The 20816-nt window shown below is 45.5% G+C and overlaps 1 protein-coding gene across 1 annotated transcript in view; it reads left to right on the top strand.

Annotated features, from left to right (window-relative positions):
* LOC129105255 (membrane-associated guanylate kinase, WW and PDZ domain-containing protein 1-like) overlaps positions 1 to 20816 on the top strand; it is a 131115-nt gene that overhangs the window by 97964 nt on the left and 12335 nt on the right. The window contains 8 exon segments of the mRNA XM_054616164.1: positions 954 to 1073; positions 3235 to 3420; positions 3511 to 4170; positions 12972 to 13003; positions 13491 to 13535; positions 15389 to 15635; positions 19296 to 19387; positions 20024 to 20216. Of these exon segments, the coding sequence (XP_054472139.1) occupies positions 954 to 1073; positions 3235 to 3420; positions 3511 to 4170; positions 12972 to 13003; positions 13491 to 13535; positions 15389 to 15635; positions 19296 to 19387; positions 20024 to 20216 (1575 nt within the window).

Raw genomic sequence — 20816 nt, 5'->3', positions numbered from 1 at the left:
CATTTCCTTTCTTTCTATTCATGTGTTTGACTGAGGTAGCTGCATATGTCTTTATATGTGTGTACGTGTGCGAGATTGTGTCTTTACAGCAACTACTGCTACAGTGTTTCTTGATGTCGCCTGCTACTGCCTTATGATTTGCTAAGTGCCCTTCCATAAAGGCATACCTATTATTTGCGGCTGTACCACGCAGCCTGTTTGAAGTTAATTTCAGTTTTTCCGTGTTTTCGGACACTTCTTTGTGGTAATAACTTGAAAGCTTAATTTCGCTTGGGTGAAGAAAGGTAAGTTTGTCTTCGACTGAAAAATGATCCGCTTGCTAAAGAGAGCCTCTTTTCTTAATTATCTCCTATCGCCTTCTGCTCGGTCAGCAGAAATCATTGGATTCCACTCGATTCCACTCAATACTATCAAGCGTGGGGTTTTTCCCAATTTCTTTCACTTCTGCATTGATTCTATCACACTGTTTAGAATATGAATGAGGGTTGTAGTCTGATTGGTGCCGTGTTGCCGTCACAAGGTGATTTATTTAAAGACGCGGGCCATTATGACTAAATGGGTCCCTTTATTCGCACACCTCTTTATTCAATAGGGAGATGTGAAAAGCTTCATGAAGTTTGAGTGAGCTGTTTAAAGCTTGAGATAACATGTTATCTGAAACTGTATTGTATAGATTTTACGTGATATCTTGGTAGTCAGAGTTATTAAACCAAGTTCATTCACTTGTTGCTCTGAATATCACAAGCAAATGTTTCATTTGCACTGAGAGTTTCAGAACCAATCCTGCACACGTCCCTCTAGTGTCATAGCAAGCAAAATGGCTTTTTCCACAAACACACAACACAGTAGGCTGCGTTTTCCCGGAGCCCTTAGCCCCAGTTTCTTCCACAAGTAGGGCATCTGTGCCCCTGTCTGGACCCCGTCTAGAGAACATGTGCCTCTTGCCGTTACAGAATGGATCGAGGATTCGGCGTTGGCAGGGGCCCCACTGGCCAACTATGCTGCCAACCACCAGGAGACCTACAGGGACCCTCAGAAAGGACCTCCGATGCCCAACGCGATGGGACAGAAACGTAAGTTCCCCTTTAAATCAAACTACAGTGTGAAACTTCATAAAAACAGGACTGCTTATTACTTTTCTGTTTCCAGGCAGTGTCACCCAGATCAACTTATTATGAGTTAAACTAAATTCAGAAACTGCAGTGTAGTTTGTTTTCGCCCCTTCAGGCCTTGTTTGTGTTTTCATGAAGGTGGAGCAATTATGTAATGACTGCTCTTTCATCATATAGTCTTAATATTAATTCCACTCATACGGTATGTACATTAGACTACATTTTTCCAAGAGAACACTGCAAGGAACGGTTTTAATTTATATACATTTTTCGCTTCTGTCTTCACTGTGGCCACATGTTGATTTACAATGAACCCCTTGTTATGTTGCTCCATTTTTCTGCATGAAATAATGGCCTGATTTCACCCACCATTTAGCGAAACAAACACCTACAGACATAGTGTCTAGCCGCTACTGTGTGTTGCCAGCTCCTTTTATACCAGCCTCCCACCAGCAGCTTGTCTAATTAGCACAGCCATGGCAGAGAATTAACTGCCTCACCCCGTCTCTCCCTCTGACTCTCCCTTGCTGCTCTGTGGGACGTCTTTGCCTTTTTTCCCTCATCAATCTCTTTATGTTATAGCTCACATCCCCAACCTGCTCCCTCTCTCTGCTTTGGTGCCATTGTTGTTTCCGTCTGTCTTTCTGTCTTTTGATCCCACCCTCCGTCTATCTTTCCGCTGTGCTGTCCATGGCCTTGACATTCCTCCAGAGAAAGGCGACATTGGAAATCTCTATCCAAACCCGCTTTTCATATTTCTCCTGCTTCCTCGTTTGCTCTTTCATCTCCGGATCCCTTGTGGATAAAGCCGCCATCTATGTTCACAGTTTTGTTACATCTCTCCTGTTTTGAAAAAATGCTTTTCATGGAGCTCCTTGGTAGCCGAGTGGTTACCTGCATGCCATATAACCCAAAAACAACCTTGTTGCATGTCATACATCATATTTCCCCGCTGTCAAATAAATGCAAAAATGCCACATAAAAAAAACCATCTTCAAACTAGGCATTGCACACACAGACACACACTGCAAAAACAAAAAACACAGTGACAGTAACTGACTCCAAGGGTAATGCATTTTTCATTGAATGCATAAACGATAGCACTAGAATACCATAATGTGGTGCTGCTGGTCACTGAGCACACATTCCTCTGTGATCCCTTTTCTGTAATGCACAAGCTTTCATTCTTTCCTTCACCTTTACCAACATATCCTTATTAATTCTTGTCAAGCCTGTGAAGTCATCTTCTGTAGCATGCTGCTTACATGTCTATTAATAAACGCTTAGAGCTCAACCTGTCCCTGTATTCAGATGTTGTTCCCCGTTCCTCACATTCTCGACACCGAAGGCAGCGGATGAATTCCTCACTTAAGCTTTTGATTTCGACTGATTCCATCTCATCTCTTTCTTCATTGTGTCCTTAATGCCAGATAATGAGGTAGAGAAAGGAGGACTGAGTAATTGGGTTTTAGATTGTTCTCATGACTTAAGACTGTGAAATGTGTATCGTGGATATCGCTGTGTTAATTAAACCCTCACAACCAGTGTTGAATGATAAGAGATGTCTCGTTGGCAAGAGCTGTTCACTGAGGCAGAACCCTCTCTCATATCAGGTGACCTTCATTCGTTAAGGAAAAAAATTAATAATATATATATATATATATATATATATATATATATAGTAATAGTGTGTCGGAAAGTATTTTTTTCACTCTTTTTTACAACTAACACTTCTAACACTGGTGATAACCCAATTTTCTACCACATGCCATCTCACTTGTCTTTTCAATATCATTTTAAACTTCTAAAATCTATTTGATTCATTATATGTCATCGGACCAGAACACACCTACCGGGTTATCACCCAACCTTAGTCAATAGCCATTACGCTCATTTTATGTGGTTGCACTGATCACTAAGAGTAAAGGTTAGTTGTGTGTTTAGATTAATGATACATGTTGATGTTTTTTATGTTTTTATGCCTGTGAGCCAAAGCCTTTCCACCAGAAATCACCAGACAGAGAACGGTTTTAGTGAATCCAAAGCTGCTTCATTCAGTTTGGGTTGTTACATTGGTGTATCAGAGAGATATAAATGAAATCGTCTGTGTTTGTGTGTTCAGGAGGGAAGCCTTTCTTTACCCGCAACCGATCCGAGCTGAAGGGGACTTTCATCAACACCAAGCTGAAAAAGAGTCGTCGGGGGTTCGGTTTCACGGTTGTGGGAGGCGATGAGCCAGACGAGTTCCTGCAAATCAAGAGCTTGGTCCTGGATGGACCGGCCGCACTTGATGGCAAAATGGAGACAGGTTGGTGTACCCAATATGGTGTATAAATAAGGAAGCAAATGAATTCCAGACAAACGGAAACAAAACTTCTCCCTCTTCTCCACCTTTAAGGTGATGTGATCGTGAGCGTCAACGACATATGTGTGCTAGGCTACACCCATGCCCAAGTCGTGAAGATCTTCCAGTCCATCCCAATTGGCTCAATGGTCAACTTGGAGCTGTGCCGCGGCTACCCGCTGCCCTTTGACCCCGATGACCCCAACACTAGCCTGGTTACCTCGGTGGCCATCATCGACAACAAAGACCCGATCATCGTCAACGGCCAGGAAGCCTCCCACAGCTACGACTCGCCGTCCAGCCACGGCAGTCAGAACAACAACATCGGCTCGACCAACGGAGGGGCACCCCTCAACGGCCTCCCCCGATCCCACAGCCCCTCGGCGGAGGCGGCCTCCGACACCTCCTCCCAGCACGGCTACTCCAGCGACGTGGTCACCCTGGCCTCATCCATCGCGACACAACCGGAGCTCATCACTGTACACATGGAGAAAGGAGACAAGGGCTTCGGGTTCACCATCGCCGACAGCCCCGGAGGCGGAGGGCAGAGGGTGAAGCAGATCGTGGACTACCCGCGCTGCCGCGGCCTCAAGGAGGGGGACATCATCGTGGAGGTGAACAAGAGGAACGTGCAGAGCATGTCGCACAACCAGGTGGTCGACCTGCTCAGCAAATGTCCCAAAGGCAGCGAGGTCACCATGCTGGTGCAGAGAGGTGAGAGGAGGCTGATCCCTCCATATGCTCTTATTGTCTCAGTGAATTTGTAATGCTATTGAAACTGATGAGAGCAGACGGAGATGAGGAAGACGGAGTGAACAGGTGTCGAGTTATACGGCGGTTTCTGATTTATGTGCCCATATGTTGAAGTATTGCGAAACCAAACAAACCCTTCCCATGAATCTGCTCAATGCTGATGACAAAAAAAAAAAGATTTAAGCTGTCCCAGCTCACAGAGAGCTCTTTTATAGACCCTATTTATTTAATCATGTAAATAGAGGTTGGAATCAGAGGAGAGATGGGGTTATTATGATATGGAAAAAGGAAAGGAGCCGCAGAGAGAGTTGAAATAACATTTGGGCATGTGGCTGAAAGGGAAGTGAGGGAAGACAGAGTGAGGTGTTTACACTAAATAGCATTGACAGTCAGAGCACCGTCGCTGTCTTAAAATGTAAAGGAGGCAGTGTTCTCAGGAAAGTTAAAAGGGGAGATGAAAGAGGTATGATAAGAAGGGAGAGCATCACGGGAGAAGATTTAGTTTAGTTGGTGTTTCCGGTCAGAGTCCGAATATTCTCCCTCTTTTTTTTTTCACTCCGTCTCATACTCAGTTTCTCTCTCGGCCCAGGTTCTTATTCACTCCCCTCTGTGTCTGTCTGCTGTGTCTTGTTGGTTGACAAACATGTCTAGTTTATTTTAGGCTTTTAGTGTAGTCCCCTGTTAAAATGAGTCACTTTTAAGATGGATTGTGCTGGCATGCCTTTTATCCACCCACCTGGCTATCTGGCTTGGCAAATGAGCTGTTAACATACATTTCCAGTAGTTAGTTGTCTTTGCTGCAAAAACAGTGCAGCTCCACATGAATGCCTCTATTCAGCGTGTACCATCCCGGTTTTCTGGGGGTTTCTGATTGAAAATCACTGTCACACAGGAAAACTAAATGGAAACAAAGCAACTGCGAATGGAAGATAAAAGTGGAATGATTGAATTTTGGTATTTTTCCTAGAATCCCCATCAGACTCTCAGACCTCTAGAGCTCTAAACGCAATGTGTGGTACGAGTAATTGGACTGTTTTCTCTGTCAGACTGTCCATAGCTTGCTTTCAGGGTTATTAATTCAAGTAACTAAAAGGTTTGTGTGTGTGGGTACGTGCACATCCACGCACTCACACAGTTTATCTCCTTGGCAGGGTTAAGTGCTCAGAACTGTCGAGGGAAAACGGTCAGATGAATGGCCGCCAAGTGGCATCGTCGTCCCGCGCTGAGTCCCCGTCTCTTTCTCCGTCTTTCTCTCGCAATATGTAACCGTCTCAATATGTATCTCTGTCTCTTTCTCCATACTGACACACACCCAAACACACACAGACCAAACCGTTCCAATCCCCGTCACTGGCTTTTGCTAATGAGTAGTATTTCTTCATCGCTTTACTGTACACAAGCCCATAATGTGATACAGCCTCAACTTGGGCAGGAGCTTAATGGGCTGGCAATAAGACAGAGGGCAGTTTTTAGAATGGCTTGTGTAGACGCAGTGACTAGCTTTGATAGCCGCAGACAGACGGATATGACGGCAATAGAAGGAATGGCACTGAGCTAAAAGGTATGGATGAGGATAATGTATACGGGGGCATTTGAACTGAAGCAGCATCACTGAATGCCTTTAATGGTTGGTCTAATCCCATTTATGGTTTTGGAACAGCAGAGAAACAAACAAACACAGGAAATCATTTTGATGAAAGCCAATTGAATGTACAGTGTCTTCTAGCAGGACCGGCCCTTCTGGTGCTTCATGCAGATTAATAATAGAACAAAAGGCTGCTCACTGCACTTCTCCCATTTGCACATTTAAGTACCAAGTGCTGGCTACTGTATGTTGTGATGTTGGACCTAATGGCTCCAACATCACAACACAGGCGCTAATTATTGAGCCAAATTACAAATTGGACTACGATGGTATGTTGACTTTTTGTTTTTATTTGTCTCGCCCAAGGACATCATATCAAACCTGTGTCAGTAGCACTATACCTATCGAAAGCTGCCAAGTCCTCAAACCTTCTATTTTATCCTTGGTCAGATTCATACTCGCTTTTTGATCAGACACGGTAGATATTTATACGTTTGCTTTTTTAAACTGTTAACTCCTGTACACCTCCTTGTGTTTTCACAACATTTGTTTGGCATCTTTTGTTAAACGAACAAAAAGGCTTTTGTAGAAAAGTAGGAGAGCTCTTTCACATTTCATTAGTATTGAATATTTTTAAATAATCCCTGTGTCAGATCTCTAGCATCTGGACATTGGTGTAAATAGTGTGCCTCAGTGAGAATTTAATTTGTGGTAGGTATGAAGAACCAAAATCATATTTGATCTAGGGTTGCAACTAATGATTATTTTTATTATTGACAAACCTATTCTTTCTTTGATCCATCAATTCATTTTTTTTCTATAGAATGTCAGAAAAACAAGAAAAGTCAGAAAAGATGTCTTCAAATGTATCCAACTACCAGTTCCTAATGATATAAAACAGCAGCTTATCACATGTACAACATCCTGAAAGCCTCGACCAGAGAATGATTGGTATTTCTGCCTGACAGTGCTCCACCCACACTGCATCTTTCCCATCATACATGTCTGACATACTGTACAAACACACTGCTGCACCCTTAGAGCATAAACCAAGGTTCCAGATACGGTGCCTTAATCACTCTCCCGCTCTTCCTCTCCTCACTGGTTTTTTTTCTCTCGCTCCACCAGCAGTAACGACACGCACTGGCCTCTAATTGGGGTCCTGATGTCAGCTTTGCTTATCAAACACCCACATCTTTTTCTCTCTTGTGCTCTCTTTTATCTCTTGCTCTCTTCTTCCATCCATCAAGGGTCTCTTCTTTCATGACCATGTCCATGTACATACACACACACACACACACACACACACACGCGCTTTATGGTGTCGGTCTCGAACGCGAACAGTCATTCATCCAATTATGCATTCCAGGCAGAACGAGCCTGGTAGAGTCTTAATTGGTGGCGGTCCCACCCCTCCTCCAACCCCATTTTCTGTTTCCATTCCTCCACAGTCAGTATGTATATTCACACCGGCTCGCCCACGTGAAGATGGGAGCCAATCCCTGAGGACCGGTTCACCAGACATACACACTCATTAAGGCTGCCCTGCGCAACAGCGGGCCCTCCTCAACACGTCTCCCCCTGTCTTTCTCACCATGTACGAGCATGTGAGCAAGTCAGCTGGTGTGAAAAAATGTGAGCATGTGTTTTTATGCCTCACCAGCAACAGAGTGCTGAACGTTTGGAGAAAAGAACATGCGATTCAGCAATGTGAATCTCATTTGCGGGTTCCAGCGTTCAATTTTTTTTGTCTGCGAAAACGATCTTTTTCTTTTTACCCTTTTTTGCTCCAGTTACGTCTATCAGTTATAAAGAGGAAGAACCGCCCACAGAATGTCAGGTTAAGACTTGACAGTGTTTCATACGTTATGCACACAAGACGCAGAGGTTCTGTGATTTATTACTTCAATCAGGTCTGTGTTTGGTGATACAGTGTTCTTTCATTTGTCTAATTACACCGCTCTCATTTTCCCCCGCCAGTCTTCTCCTGCCCTCACTGATGAGCTGACATAATTCATTTTGGCCCCCGATGTCCTGCCCTAGCACAGACGCTAATTTCCTCTCCCGTGTTCCCTTTAAAAAAAAAAAAAAGGTTTAAATCCTAACAGGGTCTATAGGGACGCATACACATCGGGTGTGCAGCCTTTTCTTAGTGAAAACCTGGGTTTGGGTGTCGAATCTTTAAAACGCAGCCTCTCAATGGCCCAGCAGCTCACGTCATTAGTCAGCTGTAAAAAAATAAATAAAAATGTCCAGTCGTGCTGCTTTTTCTTTTTTCTTTTTTTTTTTTTTTTTTCACCTGTTTGTAAGGCCTGGCAGGTACTGCAATGAATGCAAAGGTAGACTGTGTTTGGTTGCAGCAACTGCTTGTAGCCGTGTACAGGAAATGGAAGGAGAGGCAGCGGCAGACTGAGAAGAGAACGGTGGATGTCAGAGGATCAGAGAGATGATGAAAGAGCGGCAACGAAACCCCCATGATCCTGTGCTCCCTCTCTCTCTCGCTCCCCAACCCCACCTCCCACCCCACACACACACACACACACACATACACACACAAACACTTCATGACTCATCAATCAACAGTGACACCATAGTCCCTGCTGGGCACTCTCAGAATGAGAGATGAACCTTTTCTCTCCTCCCACGTAACCAGCGGACTTCAAATGGCAGGTTGATAGACTAACACAGGCAAGAGGTATTCAACTATTTTCACAAATGTCAGTGTATTTGACAGCCACTTTTCTTATCTCCTTTGAATAAATAAGAATCTTAATACCCAAGCAAATGTCAGAGGCTTCAGGTTATCTGCCCGGCTACTCGGGGAAACTCTTCAGAGCGTTGATAGTTTTAAAGCACAGAGGGGTGTATTTACTCTAGTTTGCGTTTGTTTGCCTTTCCTCTCATTGCCTTTAAGTGCACTTTGAAAGTGATTTATTATACCCTTGAAGACAGACAGTGGGTTGAAATGTGTCTTCTTTGTTTTTGTCTGGACCTGGGGTTTTAAGAGGGTAAAAACACCAAGTGGATCGTCGCCACATTATATTGCTTTTATTGGATTAATATTGGGCATTTGAGCAGCTTGAAAATGTCAAAAGCATTCCACAGACTACAGACCCTTGAGGACACAGCAGATAGGCTCGCATTACGTGAACTTGCATAACCCCACAGTTACCGGCATGAGGCCCGTATAATGTGGACCGTCTTGTACACACCCATTAGAAAGAGATAAACGTTGATGATAGGTCCCTGCACAGACCAAAGCAGGAAATCAATTCCCTGTATGGGCAGGCAAGTTTCGTATTTTTTGCTCACTTCGCATTAAAAATTCTGCTGACTGCATGTTCCGGTGGCACCATAACGAACAGCATTGCAGCCCTCAAAGGCAATGATGGGGGAGAGGCCTTCCCGCCAGGTGCCCACGATTCACCTCCGCTAATTTTTGGCTTGCCCGAGGCTCTTAGCCTGTGAATCACTGCTTGTTGCACAGGGAAAAGGAGGTGAGCCTCACTGATCTCCCATGTCTGCACACCTCCACATCTCCACAATCTCCACCATTGCACCATCCTTTGTTACTATGACAACTACTAAGATACTCTGCTCTTGGGGGTTTCCTCCGGATGGATGTGTGCTTTTCTTAGGTATCTTTATTCAATATAATAAAGCACCATGACTTTCTTAGCAAGAACATTATGTTCCATATGTTTTTAGTTTTTTTCACTTTTTCCATGCATGCTCTCTCTGGTCATCTTTGCCATCTATTTAGTCACAGTGGTACGCTCCTCTGTCACATTTAATTTCACTGTTTACACACACACACACACACACACACACAGCTAAATAAAGCTGTACTCTGCAGGGCTGTCACATCCTGGCTGCTGATGTACACAGCTGATGTGAGCGTCTCACTCCTTGGAGACCGTCTGTCAGTTCCCCCTCGGTCACCAGGCACTGTCGCCACGGTGACAGATGGACCTGCCTGTTGGAAGCCATCTCTACTAGCTGAGATTTACCAACATGCGCGCACACACACACACACACACACACACACACACACACACACACACACACACACACACACACACACACACACACACACAAGCACTATAGACAGACAAGGTAATCTGCTTAGTAATGTCTTCCGTTTAGTGACTGCTGTGCTGCCAGGTTTTTGCAACACCTCCTATCTGTTGAACTGTACATCCGTACAGTACCTGAACCTGATCGCAATGAATCCAAAACAGAGCTCCTTTATGAGCATTTTTTTGTGCTGAATTCATCTTTCTAGCACAGAAACCTTTAACTCTGTGTGTCAGTGCTTTATGGCTGCGATTTCTTTCCACCACACCTTATTTCCAGTGTTGGCAAAAGACTCCGCTGTGCATTGTCGTCATGAATCCAAACTGTTGGAAGCTGTGTGGCTAAATCATAAGAGTTTTCCTCAGCCAGTGATAGAAAATGACTGATACTCTGTCAAGTGCAATAAAAATATTACTGCAGTCCTCGAATATACTGGATACTTTATAATTGTAGCTTCAGTGGAATTCACAATAATTAGTTGGTGTACCATTAATCATAAAAAAAAACACATATACAAATTTAGTGCCCCGTAGGTTGAGCAGTCTTTCATTATTCACTGTTAAGAATGCAGTGAATAATGCCACCAGTTTTAAGATTTAGCAAGCAGAATCAAATCAGCTGGGGGGCCTCCACAGTGGCCCTGATCCATTATTTGAAATCTGGAGGTGCTGAGGACTTAGTCGGTGCTCTCTCTCCCTCAGGCTGTCAGAGTGCAGGCCATCCAAGGTTGCCCACCTGTCCAAAACCGCTATTTCCTCCCTCTTGTATGTAATTTGTCCTGGCCACTGGCCCAAAAACACCCACAATACCTTTTGATGTAGGAGCTTCAAATACATTGGAGTGATTCACGTACATACACACACACAACCTGCTGACATGTGCCCAATTTTGCTTGCTTTGTCAAATGGCGCCAAGGCCTCACAGTTTAGTCGGGCCCTATATCTTTAAATAGATATCTCATTTATTGATTTGCTTGATTCCGAGATTACATTTCGAAAGCGCATTGCAATTTTAAGACCTGACTCGACCTTGTGTCCGAGTCTGTTTCTTGCATTCCACGGGTGTGTCCGTTTTAGTGTATCAGTGCGTCTGATCGAAGAGCTCAGAGAAGGGAGCGTGCTGAGAAGCGTTGACGGACAGCAGCAGCAGATCAGTTTACGGAGGATGGATGAAGGATAACCAAACGCCGGCCCCGGCACTTTGACTGACAGCGTGCTTAGCCCAGAGACGAACACCTCGGGATTGACAGTGTGCATCTGCGTCCGCGTCTGATTTAGAGCTACTGAATGAATGATTCCTATTGATTGAAAGAAGGGGGTGTGGAAAATGGGGGGTAAGAGAGAGATGAGAGGAGGAAGAATGGGCGATGGAGAGGAAGACGAGATGCAAAAAAACAAAGCTGCAGACGCAACACAGTTGGAGCTGTCAGTTTTGAATGAACCCAGATGTCTGAGAGATAAAGAAGACAAGAGCGCGTGCTTGTGTGTGTGTTTGTGTCTACGATCGTATCCTGTTTCCCAGAAGGATCGACGCGTAAAAGTGGCCCATTTTTCCCAGATCAGACACACATCATGCTTTACATGCGTTACACACCCCTATTGTATATCAGAGGTGTGTGTGGTTCCGTACTCCACTCGTCGAATATTACAGAGGTAAATACACACCACAAGTTGGTTTTTTTTTAAGCGCTCTCTCTTTGTTTCATGCATCTCTTCTCCCGCTCTCATTTCCATAACTTCACACAACTGTTTATTCCATGCAGAGTGGAGGGAGGGGGTGATCAGAGGGAGGGGGGAGAGGGATAGTGATGTGCTTAAGGAGCAAATTTCCCCCCGGCTAGATCTCTCTCTGTGTGCTGCTTCTCTCAGGTAATGATATTTTTTTCTGCGTTTGGTATTTCTGGTCACTGCTCACCCAAGCTGAAACCCGTCAGTCATACCTTAACACACACACACACACACACACACACACACACACACACACACACACACACACACACACACATTTGTGTCGGGATTTGTGTGTGTGTGTGTGTGTGTGTGTGTGTGTGTGTGTGTGTGTGTGTGTGTGTGTGTGTGTGTGTGTGTGTGTGTGTGTGTGTGTGTGTGTGTGTGTGTGTGTGTGTGTGTGTGTGTGTGTGCAGCTGCATTGATGTTTACCAGCATGTGGGGGTGGGAGGGAGACTGAGATGTAGGAGAGAGAGAGAGAGAGAGGGTGATGCTGATGCTGCTGCTGAGGGAAGAAAAGGGAGGGAGGACAGTGTGCAGTGAGGTGTGTGTGTGAGAGAAAGAGAAAGAGTGTGTGAGAGAGAGAGAGAGAGAGAGAGAGAGAAGGGGGGGGAAGGAAAAGGCAGCAGGGTAGGGAGAGCCGTGGAGGACGCTGCCGCCTCTAGATGCTGGAGCCTTCGACAGCGGAGCGCGGCGCTCAGCGGACACAGGAAGATGGTCTCAGTAAGAGGGGAACTGACGGTTGCCTATAATTTAATGTTCAGTATCTTGGACTCCTTCTCCATGGGTAATGCTACGGGCCGGGACCTCCAGAGCACAGCTCCGCTCTCTCTCTCTCTCTCTTTTTTTTTCTTTCTCTGGCTTAGTTGCTCTCCAGGATTCTGTCCTTTCTCCTTTTTTCCCCCTCTCAACTATCACTTTCTTCCCTCAAATACACGCTCACTCACTCACTCACTCACGTGCGTCGGATAGCTGGGGGTTATTAGACCTTTGGGGGGGGCTTCACTCCTCCGCTGCGCCAGACAAGCCGAGCGCTGGCCGCGGCAGTGATGCGGATAGATCGCGCTGCCTTCCCTCCCCTCCCCTCCCTTTACGCAAAAGCGAGCCGCGGATCGGCGAGCGAGGGATCCGAGCAGGGAGAGAGAGAGAGAGAGAGAGGGAAGGAGGGGGGGGAGGGAGGAAGGAGACGAGGGCTAAATGAGCACTGTTGTGACACTGTTTTGGAGTCTGCGTTACCTGTTTGTTTTTTTGTTTTTTTCCTTTTTTTTTTGTTGCATTTTTTTCTGAACATGGATGATATAATAAAGCTGCATCGGTAACATTCTCCCTTTTTTCCCCTCCCCCCCCCTCCCCATTTCTGCCCGGCTTCACAGGGGTGGCACCTGCAAAGAAGAGCCCAAAACTGGTAAGTAGTTGTTTATTTTTATTCGCCCTATACGCTTCTCCTCTCACATCCCTCTTCCACTCTTCTGTCCTCCATCTACATGGTGTATCTGTCAGAAGGATTGCACTCTCACCACCGCCTCCCCTCTCCCGCCTCGTCTCTTACTATCTCCCCTGTAAGGTGTAACTTGTGCTGCTGATGTTTGGAGACATGAGATGCTGTGCTTTGCGGGGGTGGATGCCTGTAGCTTGGCATCCCCCTCTCCTCTCTCCTCTCTCCTCTCTCCTCTCTCCTCTCCTCTCTGGGCTGGGACGAGGGGCTTTGATGCACAGCGTGAGCAGGGTTCCTAACGCACTGATGATCGCCTCGCATTGGGTGCTAAGCTTGCACTGTGGGACAGTTGAACGCAGGATCACAGCTGAGAGTCGGCTCCATCCTGCGATATCTGATACTGCATTAACAGAGGGATGTTATTGACCGTGTTTTGTCCATATTTTCTTGTTTGCAGGATGATTATGAGCGGGCTCCTCCATACGGAGATTACGCTAGGAGGGTATGTGATGTCATTCAGCTGGGGTGAAAGTTTTTGGGTTTGAATGAGGTGTGGTGGTATTGGTGCTGGGTATTAAAAGCGTTAGATGATGACGGTGATGTCATAGCATTCTTAAAGCAGATGTTAGAGGTGATAGGTGGAGGGTGATAGCGGTGCTAGTGCATGATGTTTGCTGTTTGTGTGCAACGAAACACTCTAAAGATGACTGCTAATGCTGTGAAGTGTGGCTAAACAGCACGGAGCCCAGTCCGAGGAAGCAGCAAGGGTTTGTTGTGATTACCCCAGCTCCCTCCGCCCCCCATCCACTCACCCACCCTCCCCCTTCCCATCTTCTGTCTCCTTAATAAGTTATTGGAGCAGCAGAAACCAGCGTATTAGACCGGTCCCAGGGCACAGAGGGAGAACACAATGACTGCAGAAGGTCAAATCCAATAGACCCATCAAGACCGAGAGATGTGTTTTCATTTCATAGGGGAATAGGATTTGGACTTTGTGTCTATCAAACTGAGAGAGAAATACACATAAAAGAAATGCTGCTCCACTGGCTAATGGAGGCACCATTTTGTTTGATGAAATAAAAATGACCCAAAAAAAAGAAAAAATCACTTTGCAGATCAGGGGAAATAATCAGTCCTGAGGTCTGACTTCAGCACCAAACAGGGCCTGCATTTGTGACTAATTATGTGAATCCATTGATTTTTACATCTCCACACAACCCAGCGAGGTTACACTCATAACACTCGTAGAGTAAAAGCATTCCGGCTGGATTCACCGCTCTGACTTAATATTTGCTTAAGCGTGGAGCCTCTTTTATGTCTAACAAGGGTGATGAATATAAACATGAATTGCAGAGGTGTAGGAGGCTGATTCAGGGAGTAATGAGTCTGAATTTATTGAAGACATGGCTGCACTTTGAAGGCCAAACGCTTTGATATTTGAGAACAGATGAGCCGCTCGCCTCCGCCCCTTCCTTAGTGTATTTTTGTCCACCGCATCCAAAGAAACTGGGAGGTCACATGATGTGAAGCGACTGAACTGCTGTCATTTTCTCTTATTGTCTTTAAATATCTTCCTTCCTCTCTCACGCTCTTGTCTGTAACCCTTTCCCTTCACTGGTTTCTCTTTTGAAAATCTGTGGCGTAATGGCAAAGAAGGGACTGTAAAGAAAGATCCTGTGACAAGCGGCATGGAAAGGATTTTTATTTGTACTTGCAGCGTACTTGTACTTGAGCTCAGGATTGTATGCGCTTTAGCCTGCTCAAGCCCCGCTCCATTCAAATCCTCCAGCAGTTGCTTAAGTGCCCGTGTTATTTGGGGGGGGGGCAGTGGCAATTTATGAGGAGTTTTACATTTCTGGCTTCACCAGTAAAGTCCTCCCTCCATTTCAAACCCCAGGAGTGCTCTGTTCACTGTGAATATCTCTCCATATGCAGCAGGAGAGGCAGTTCCTTGTTAATACATTCCACTCTGTTAAACAAAAGGAATAGGCAATGTACCCTTGTAAGTTGAACTACATTTGTTTCTCCCACAGCTGAATGACTTAATCATGAGAAACCATTGAGCTCTTTTTTTCTCCCTTTTGTATGCTAAAATAATTGTCTGAATAAAACAAGTCGATTATTCCTCGTGTTGAATCCGGTAGCAACACAATAATGGTATCTGTATTATAATCTAAAACCCACAGATTCTTCTTCCACCAACCACAACTTCTTGTCATTCCATTGCTGATGATGTAATAACTTGTTGTTGTCTCTACTAGGCTGTCAGCCCTCAGTTCAGCCTCCATGTTCACAGGTGCACTGACACAGCTGACTTTCAATGATAAAATGGTATTGATCTGCTTCCTCCAACAGCAATTGTCGAGAAAGGACAGTCAGAACAGCTCCCAGCACAGCGTTTCCAGCCACCGGAGCGCCCACACAGACTCGCCCTTGCACCCGTCCCTGGGGCCGCCTCTCAGTGAGAGCATCGCTCCCCCGCCCCCCTCCCAGCCCCTGCCGGGCCTGCCACCCCAGGACTCCCCAGCAGACGGCACCATCCAAAGAAAACCGGACCCCTTTAAGATCTGGGCCCAGTCCAGGAGCATGTATGAAAGTAGGCGTAAGTATATATTTTTGGTGGCGGTTGGAGGAGGGCTGCATGGGGCTGTTGGCTCGGTGGAGAACCCTGGTGTCTTTAAATGGTACTGCACTGTTTGGAGCAAGATTTGGGATAAGAGATAAGCATTGTGCATGTAAGTAACTGGTTTACATTCACACACATTAACATAAACTCACATAGAACTAAGGATGGAAATAGCATCGCAGAATATACAATTATTAATTAATGAAAAACAGTAGTTCAGCATTAGTGGAAATAGGCTAATTTGCTGTCTTGAGAATTCACTCACATATCTGTGCGCTAAATGTAAAGCTAGAGTCAGCAGGCTATTAGCTCAGCTAAGCTCACACAGAAAGCAGAGGGAAACAGCCAACTTGGCTTTTTTCCAAGTAGTTTTTACATTTCTTTTTGTGTGTGGAACAAACGTTCCAAACAAAAAAAGAAAGTTGCTTTAAAGCTGGTAGGCAGATTTGTTTTACGTTGGACAGAGCCACGATAGCTGTGTCCCCTTACTTCCAGTCTGTGTGCTAAGTCAAGTTAATAGCCTGCTGGTTCTATCTTTAAAGGGAAATTTGCCATCTTTTATGGGAATTTCCAGTCAGTGTTGATGGTAAATGTAGTCCATTGAAGCAATAAATTCCTCAGTGCGTGCTGTATTGACCGAGAAAGCTGAGCTCTCCTGCTATCGTCCCTGTCGGCCATATCCTCTTGCTCTGCTAACACAGCCGCAGTCTCTCTGAGATGCATTTCTTTGGCTGTATACTCTGGAAATTAATTAAGGCTGGATATCCGAGTCAGCTAAAACACTTTAAAATGCATACGTGAAATGACAACAGACTTTGCAGCTGCAGACTCATCTTTCTTTATCAATATAGCACTCACTGAGGAATATATTGCTTCAATCGACTACATTCACCATCAACACTGATTTGACTTCCACATGAAATTAGTCAAATTTTCCCTTTTATATTTAACATTCAAACATGAGAGTGATTTCCATCTTCTTATCTAACTCACAACAGGGAGAAAGTTAATAAATGTATCTCCCAAAATGTTGAGTTATTCCTCTTGAAGCAGTTCTTCAAAGCCACAAAGTTAGCATTGATTTCCGAGCCGCATCAGAAGCCTTCGTCTCCCACATGTTCTTTGTCCAGTCGTTTAAAAGCTACTTCTGTAGGTGCCACTATGGTCCTATTGACACACTTTTACACTACACTTACCTTAAGAGACACACAGGCGTATAATTAGCAGCAATAGTGGAGTGGATGTCGTTGGATTGCAATCCCCCCCCCTCCTCTTTGTCTAGTCTTGCCAAAGCGAAGGGATAGCTCCAATTAAAAAGAATAACCCTCAAATCCACTGTCGGGTTTAAAAAAGAAAAACAGGAGAGGGAAAAGAAAAACCATTAGTCTGAAAAAGGCTGCGAACATCTAATCACTTCCTCAGGCACCACTTGTCATGGATTTTCATTATTTAGATGCCTATGATGAAGAAGAAGAATGTGAGGGGGGGGGCTGAGCGTGGGCTGGTAGTGCAGATGCCTGTTGGGCAAGCTGCCGGGAAAGGCTAAGAGGACTGTGGTGTTTGATTTTAAAAGGAAATAAAGAATCGTGATGGAGAGCAGAAGAAACCAATACTAAGGGGGAGATTATGTCTACAAACCCGCCCTAAGGTGATGGAGTCTCAATGGGGTTTTTTTCTAAATTACCTGAGCCTGAGTTTGCCCAGAGTAAACGGGAGGACCGCAAAGGGAGCACAAAGGGTGACGAAGAGGGCGACAGAAACACAGAAATGGGAAGTGAAAGAGAAAAAAGGTCAAGCTTTGCGAGATCAAGGGATTCTGAGGGTTTAGAAAGTAAATGAGAAGCACAGAGAGAATGACAGCTGACCTGTCCCAGCAGGTGTAAATCCTCCACCCCCCTCACTCTGCATTGAGCTCTCATCCTAAAAATCCTGCTGTGTGAAACCCCCATAGGGCTCAGGCCTCGGCCACGGCAGAGACATTTCTCCACGCAGAATCTAGCTGTAATGAAAAGTTCTGCTGAGATCAAGGTCTTTAAACTCACCATGTGGTGAACGATTTCCATTTGCAGAAAAAAACTCGCACAGACCCGTTCTGCGCAATGTGGGCCACAGAGGATAGAGAACTCTCTCATGCTCTATTGGCCTTCATTATGATTATTGTCTGGTTTTAACATCCCAGTTGAATTACCTCAGCCACGCTTGTTAATTGCAGTCCTCGGCACAGGTCCGTCCATCTTTGTCGAATATTGATCGATTCACGCCCAGTTGGCTCACTGCAGGGATTACTTATGGATCCATTCATTGACAGGAGCAGGGTTCATCTGGGCAGTTGACCCTACGGTGTGCAGGTGCAGATTGCGACAGTTCTCCTCTGACTCTTCCTCTCCCCGTTCCTCCACGGTCACATTGTGATAGATTGTAAGAGATGGCTGTGTTCCGCCGGGAATTTAACTGTTGACTGAAGGAACAGATTGGGAGCAGGCTGCTTATGCCTTCTGCCACCCCGCCGTCTCTCAGTGGCTTCAGTGGCCTTGGCAGCAGTGGCCTGTGTCGGAGCGAAAAGGAAATCTCCCAGGGAGTTTTACTCAGAGGTGCATGTTTGTCAGCCAGTACAACACAGCTGCGACCGTACAATTGCATACACATACATGAATACGTATGCACACGCTTAGGGCAAAGAAGCTCATATGTACACCGAGATAAGGCCTCATGCATGCACACTCTCTCCCATCTCTCCCCCTGGCTCCCAGCAGCCCCCCTGAGGCTGCCCCCACCTCCACTGCTACATGAACCATGAGCTGTCATTCTCTGCAGTGAAATGCTTCTTTTATAGCTGAGTTTTCTAGTGACTGGCACACACACACACACACACACACACACACACACACACACACACACACACACACACACACACACACACACACACACACACACACACACACAGACAGACTTGTTCTCTTGTGGACTGTGAACTTGCCATACTCTGCTCAATAATAAATAGCATATTCCAGCAAGTATTAGGACCTCCGTCTGGTGGGAAGTGCTCCCCGACACATGAAAAAAGAAAATGGACTTGCATGTCACACATCACTTCATAAAAGAAACAGTGTAGTCCAATGGAATAGTAATGTCCAGACTGTGGTAACGTCACTGAGCTCAAACGAAATAAAAACGATGCTATTTCAGACTTCAGAGTGAAACTTCAGCCCGATCATTTCTAATTATGGGGCATATGAAAGCGGGTGCTCTGAATTGTTCTGGCAGTCTGTCTGGCTCCTGATTATTTAAGCTTTATACCTGTGCTCTTTACCCAAAAATAGATCCTTTTCTCATCCTTTTGACGGATCAGTTGTTTGTTCTTTTCCCAAATCCTCCAGACAGACTGTTTGTGCAAAAGTGCTATCTCGGTGACAAAGCTTAGAACAGTTGGGAGGATGAATATTTGCATGTTGACATAAGCAGACGGGTGGTTTGAGTCACTGAGAACAATGGGTGCTTCTATTACGGCCATACCCTTGGCTGCAGTTTATACTAAACGGCTAACTGTATGCTGGGACTGAACTCTTCTTGTGCAGTAATGGTGAAGGCGGTTTGTGTTAATGCAGATATGTTAATGGTGATCTGTTGATTTTACAGTTCCAGACTTCCAAGAGCAGGACATTTTCCTGTGGAGGAAGGACACAGGGTTCGGCTTCAGGATCCTCGGAGGCAACGAGCTAGGAGAGCCGGTGAGTCTCTCTCAATGCATGAACTACAGCTGACAGGATTCAGAAACATGAATGATGAAAGGGAGGCTTTATTCACAGCACTAGTCCGAGCAGCATCTATAGGGTTTAACACCACCTCTGTATGTGTGGGGGTTTTTTTTTTTATTTATCTGCCTCCTCCGTGGAGTTCTGAGCTTCTTATCAACTTCCTATCAATGATTTCTACAACACAGCTTCCGTGAAAAGAAAACCACCCACCACACACACCACTTCAAAGGCAAAGTTGTTTTGTTCTTGTTATCTGCACTGCACTCCTGCACTGCGTTTTCATGAAGGAAAAGTAAATAATGATTTACTTTGGAGCCGGCTGACTACTGTTGCAGGTTGGGAAGGAGAGAGAAGATGTAATAGTGTGGTTTAAAGTGTAGCAGACCTGTACTACACACCAACATTATGCCTGCTGAAAAAGAGTTAATTCTAATTTAATGTATGAACCTAAAGTATATCTTAAATACAAAATCTTGTCTCTGTTAAAGCATTGTTTGAACTTCTTTCATGTTATTAAAACATATATTGCACAGTCTTTGCTTAGATTCCCACCATATAGATTTTGTGCGCATTGTCTCACATTTCCAATCCATCTACTCTGTGTTTCAGATCTACATCGGCCACATAGTGAAGTACGGCGCGGCGGACGAGGACGGGCGCCTGCGGTCCGGCGATGAGCTGATATGCGTGGACGGCACGGCGGTGGTGGGCAAGTCGCACCAACTGGTGGTGCAACTGATGCAGCAGGCTGCCAAGCAGGGCCACGTCAACCTCACCGTGCGACGCAAAACCAACTACGCCGGTAAGAAGGGGGAGGGATCACGGCAGGGGCCCGGCCTGATAGAGAGCTGCTGACAGCTCTATATCTATACATAGAGATATAGATCAATAGATCAGACAGATCACCCAATCACAGTGTTCCCTCATGGGTAACTTTCAGTAATTGTGTAATTCATGTTATATCAGCAGTATATTTTATCATTTAATAATTCGGTATTGCCGACACAATCATATATCCTCACGAAAAAGCACTCTGTACTTTACATCGCCAAGGGCCCCATTTACTTTTATCCCGTTCCCACCAGGGGCCCAGGGCCCTATTCGCCATGTGCAGCTATTGCCCTCCTCTGTAATAGTCTGGGTGTGGAACACTTGGAAGCGCTCGGCCGCTACCACGAGCAAACGCCAACCCCCTCCCTCCCCCCGCCTATCACTGTCATTCCACTGCTGTGCTCGGCTCCACCCCGCTCCTGAGCAGGCGATAAAGCATGGCCCATAAATATGATGGAGAGGGTGGTCAACCTTCGGCCCCGATGACAGCGGACAGACATTAGCGCATTGCTGCTCCCCGTCTGCCTCACAGCGACGAGAATATGAGGTGCTTTTTTTTCCGCGAGCAGCT

Source organism: Anoplopoma fimbria, chromosome 17 (genome assembly GCF_027596085.1).
Source record: "Anoplopoma fimbria isolate UVic2021 breed Golden Eagle Sablefish chromosome 17, Afim_UVic_2022, whole genome shotgun sequence".
Classification (NCBI taxonomy): Eukaryota; Metazoa; Chordata; class Actinopteri; order Perciformes; family Anoplopomatidae; genus Anoplopoma; species Anoplopoma fimbria.
Note: the sequence above shows the minus strand (reverse complement) of the source record. Positions and strands in the feature narration are given on the sequence as shown.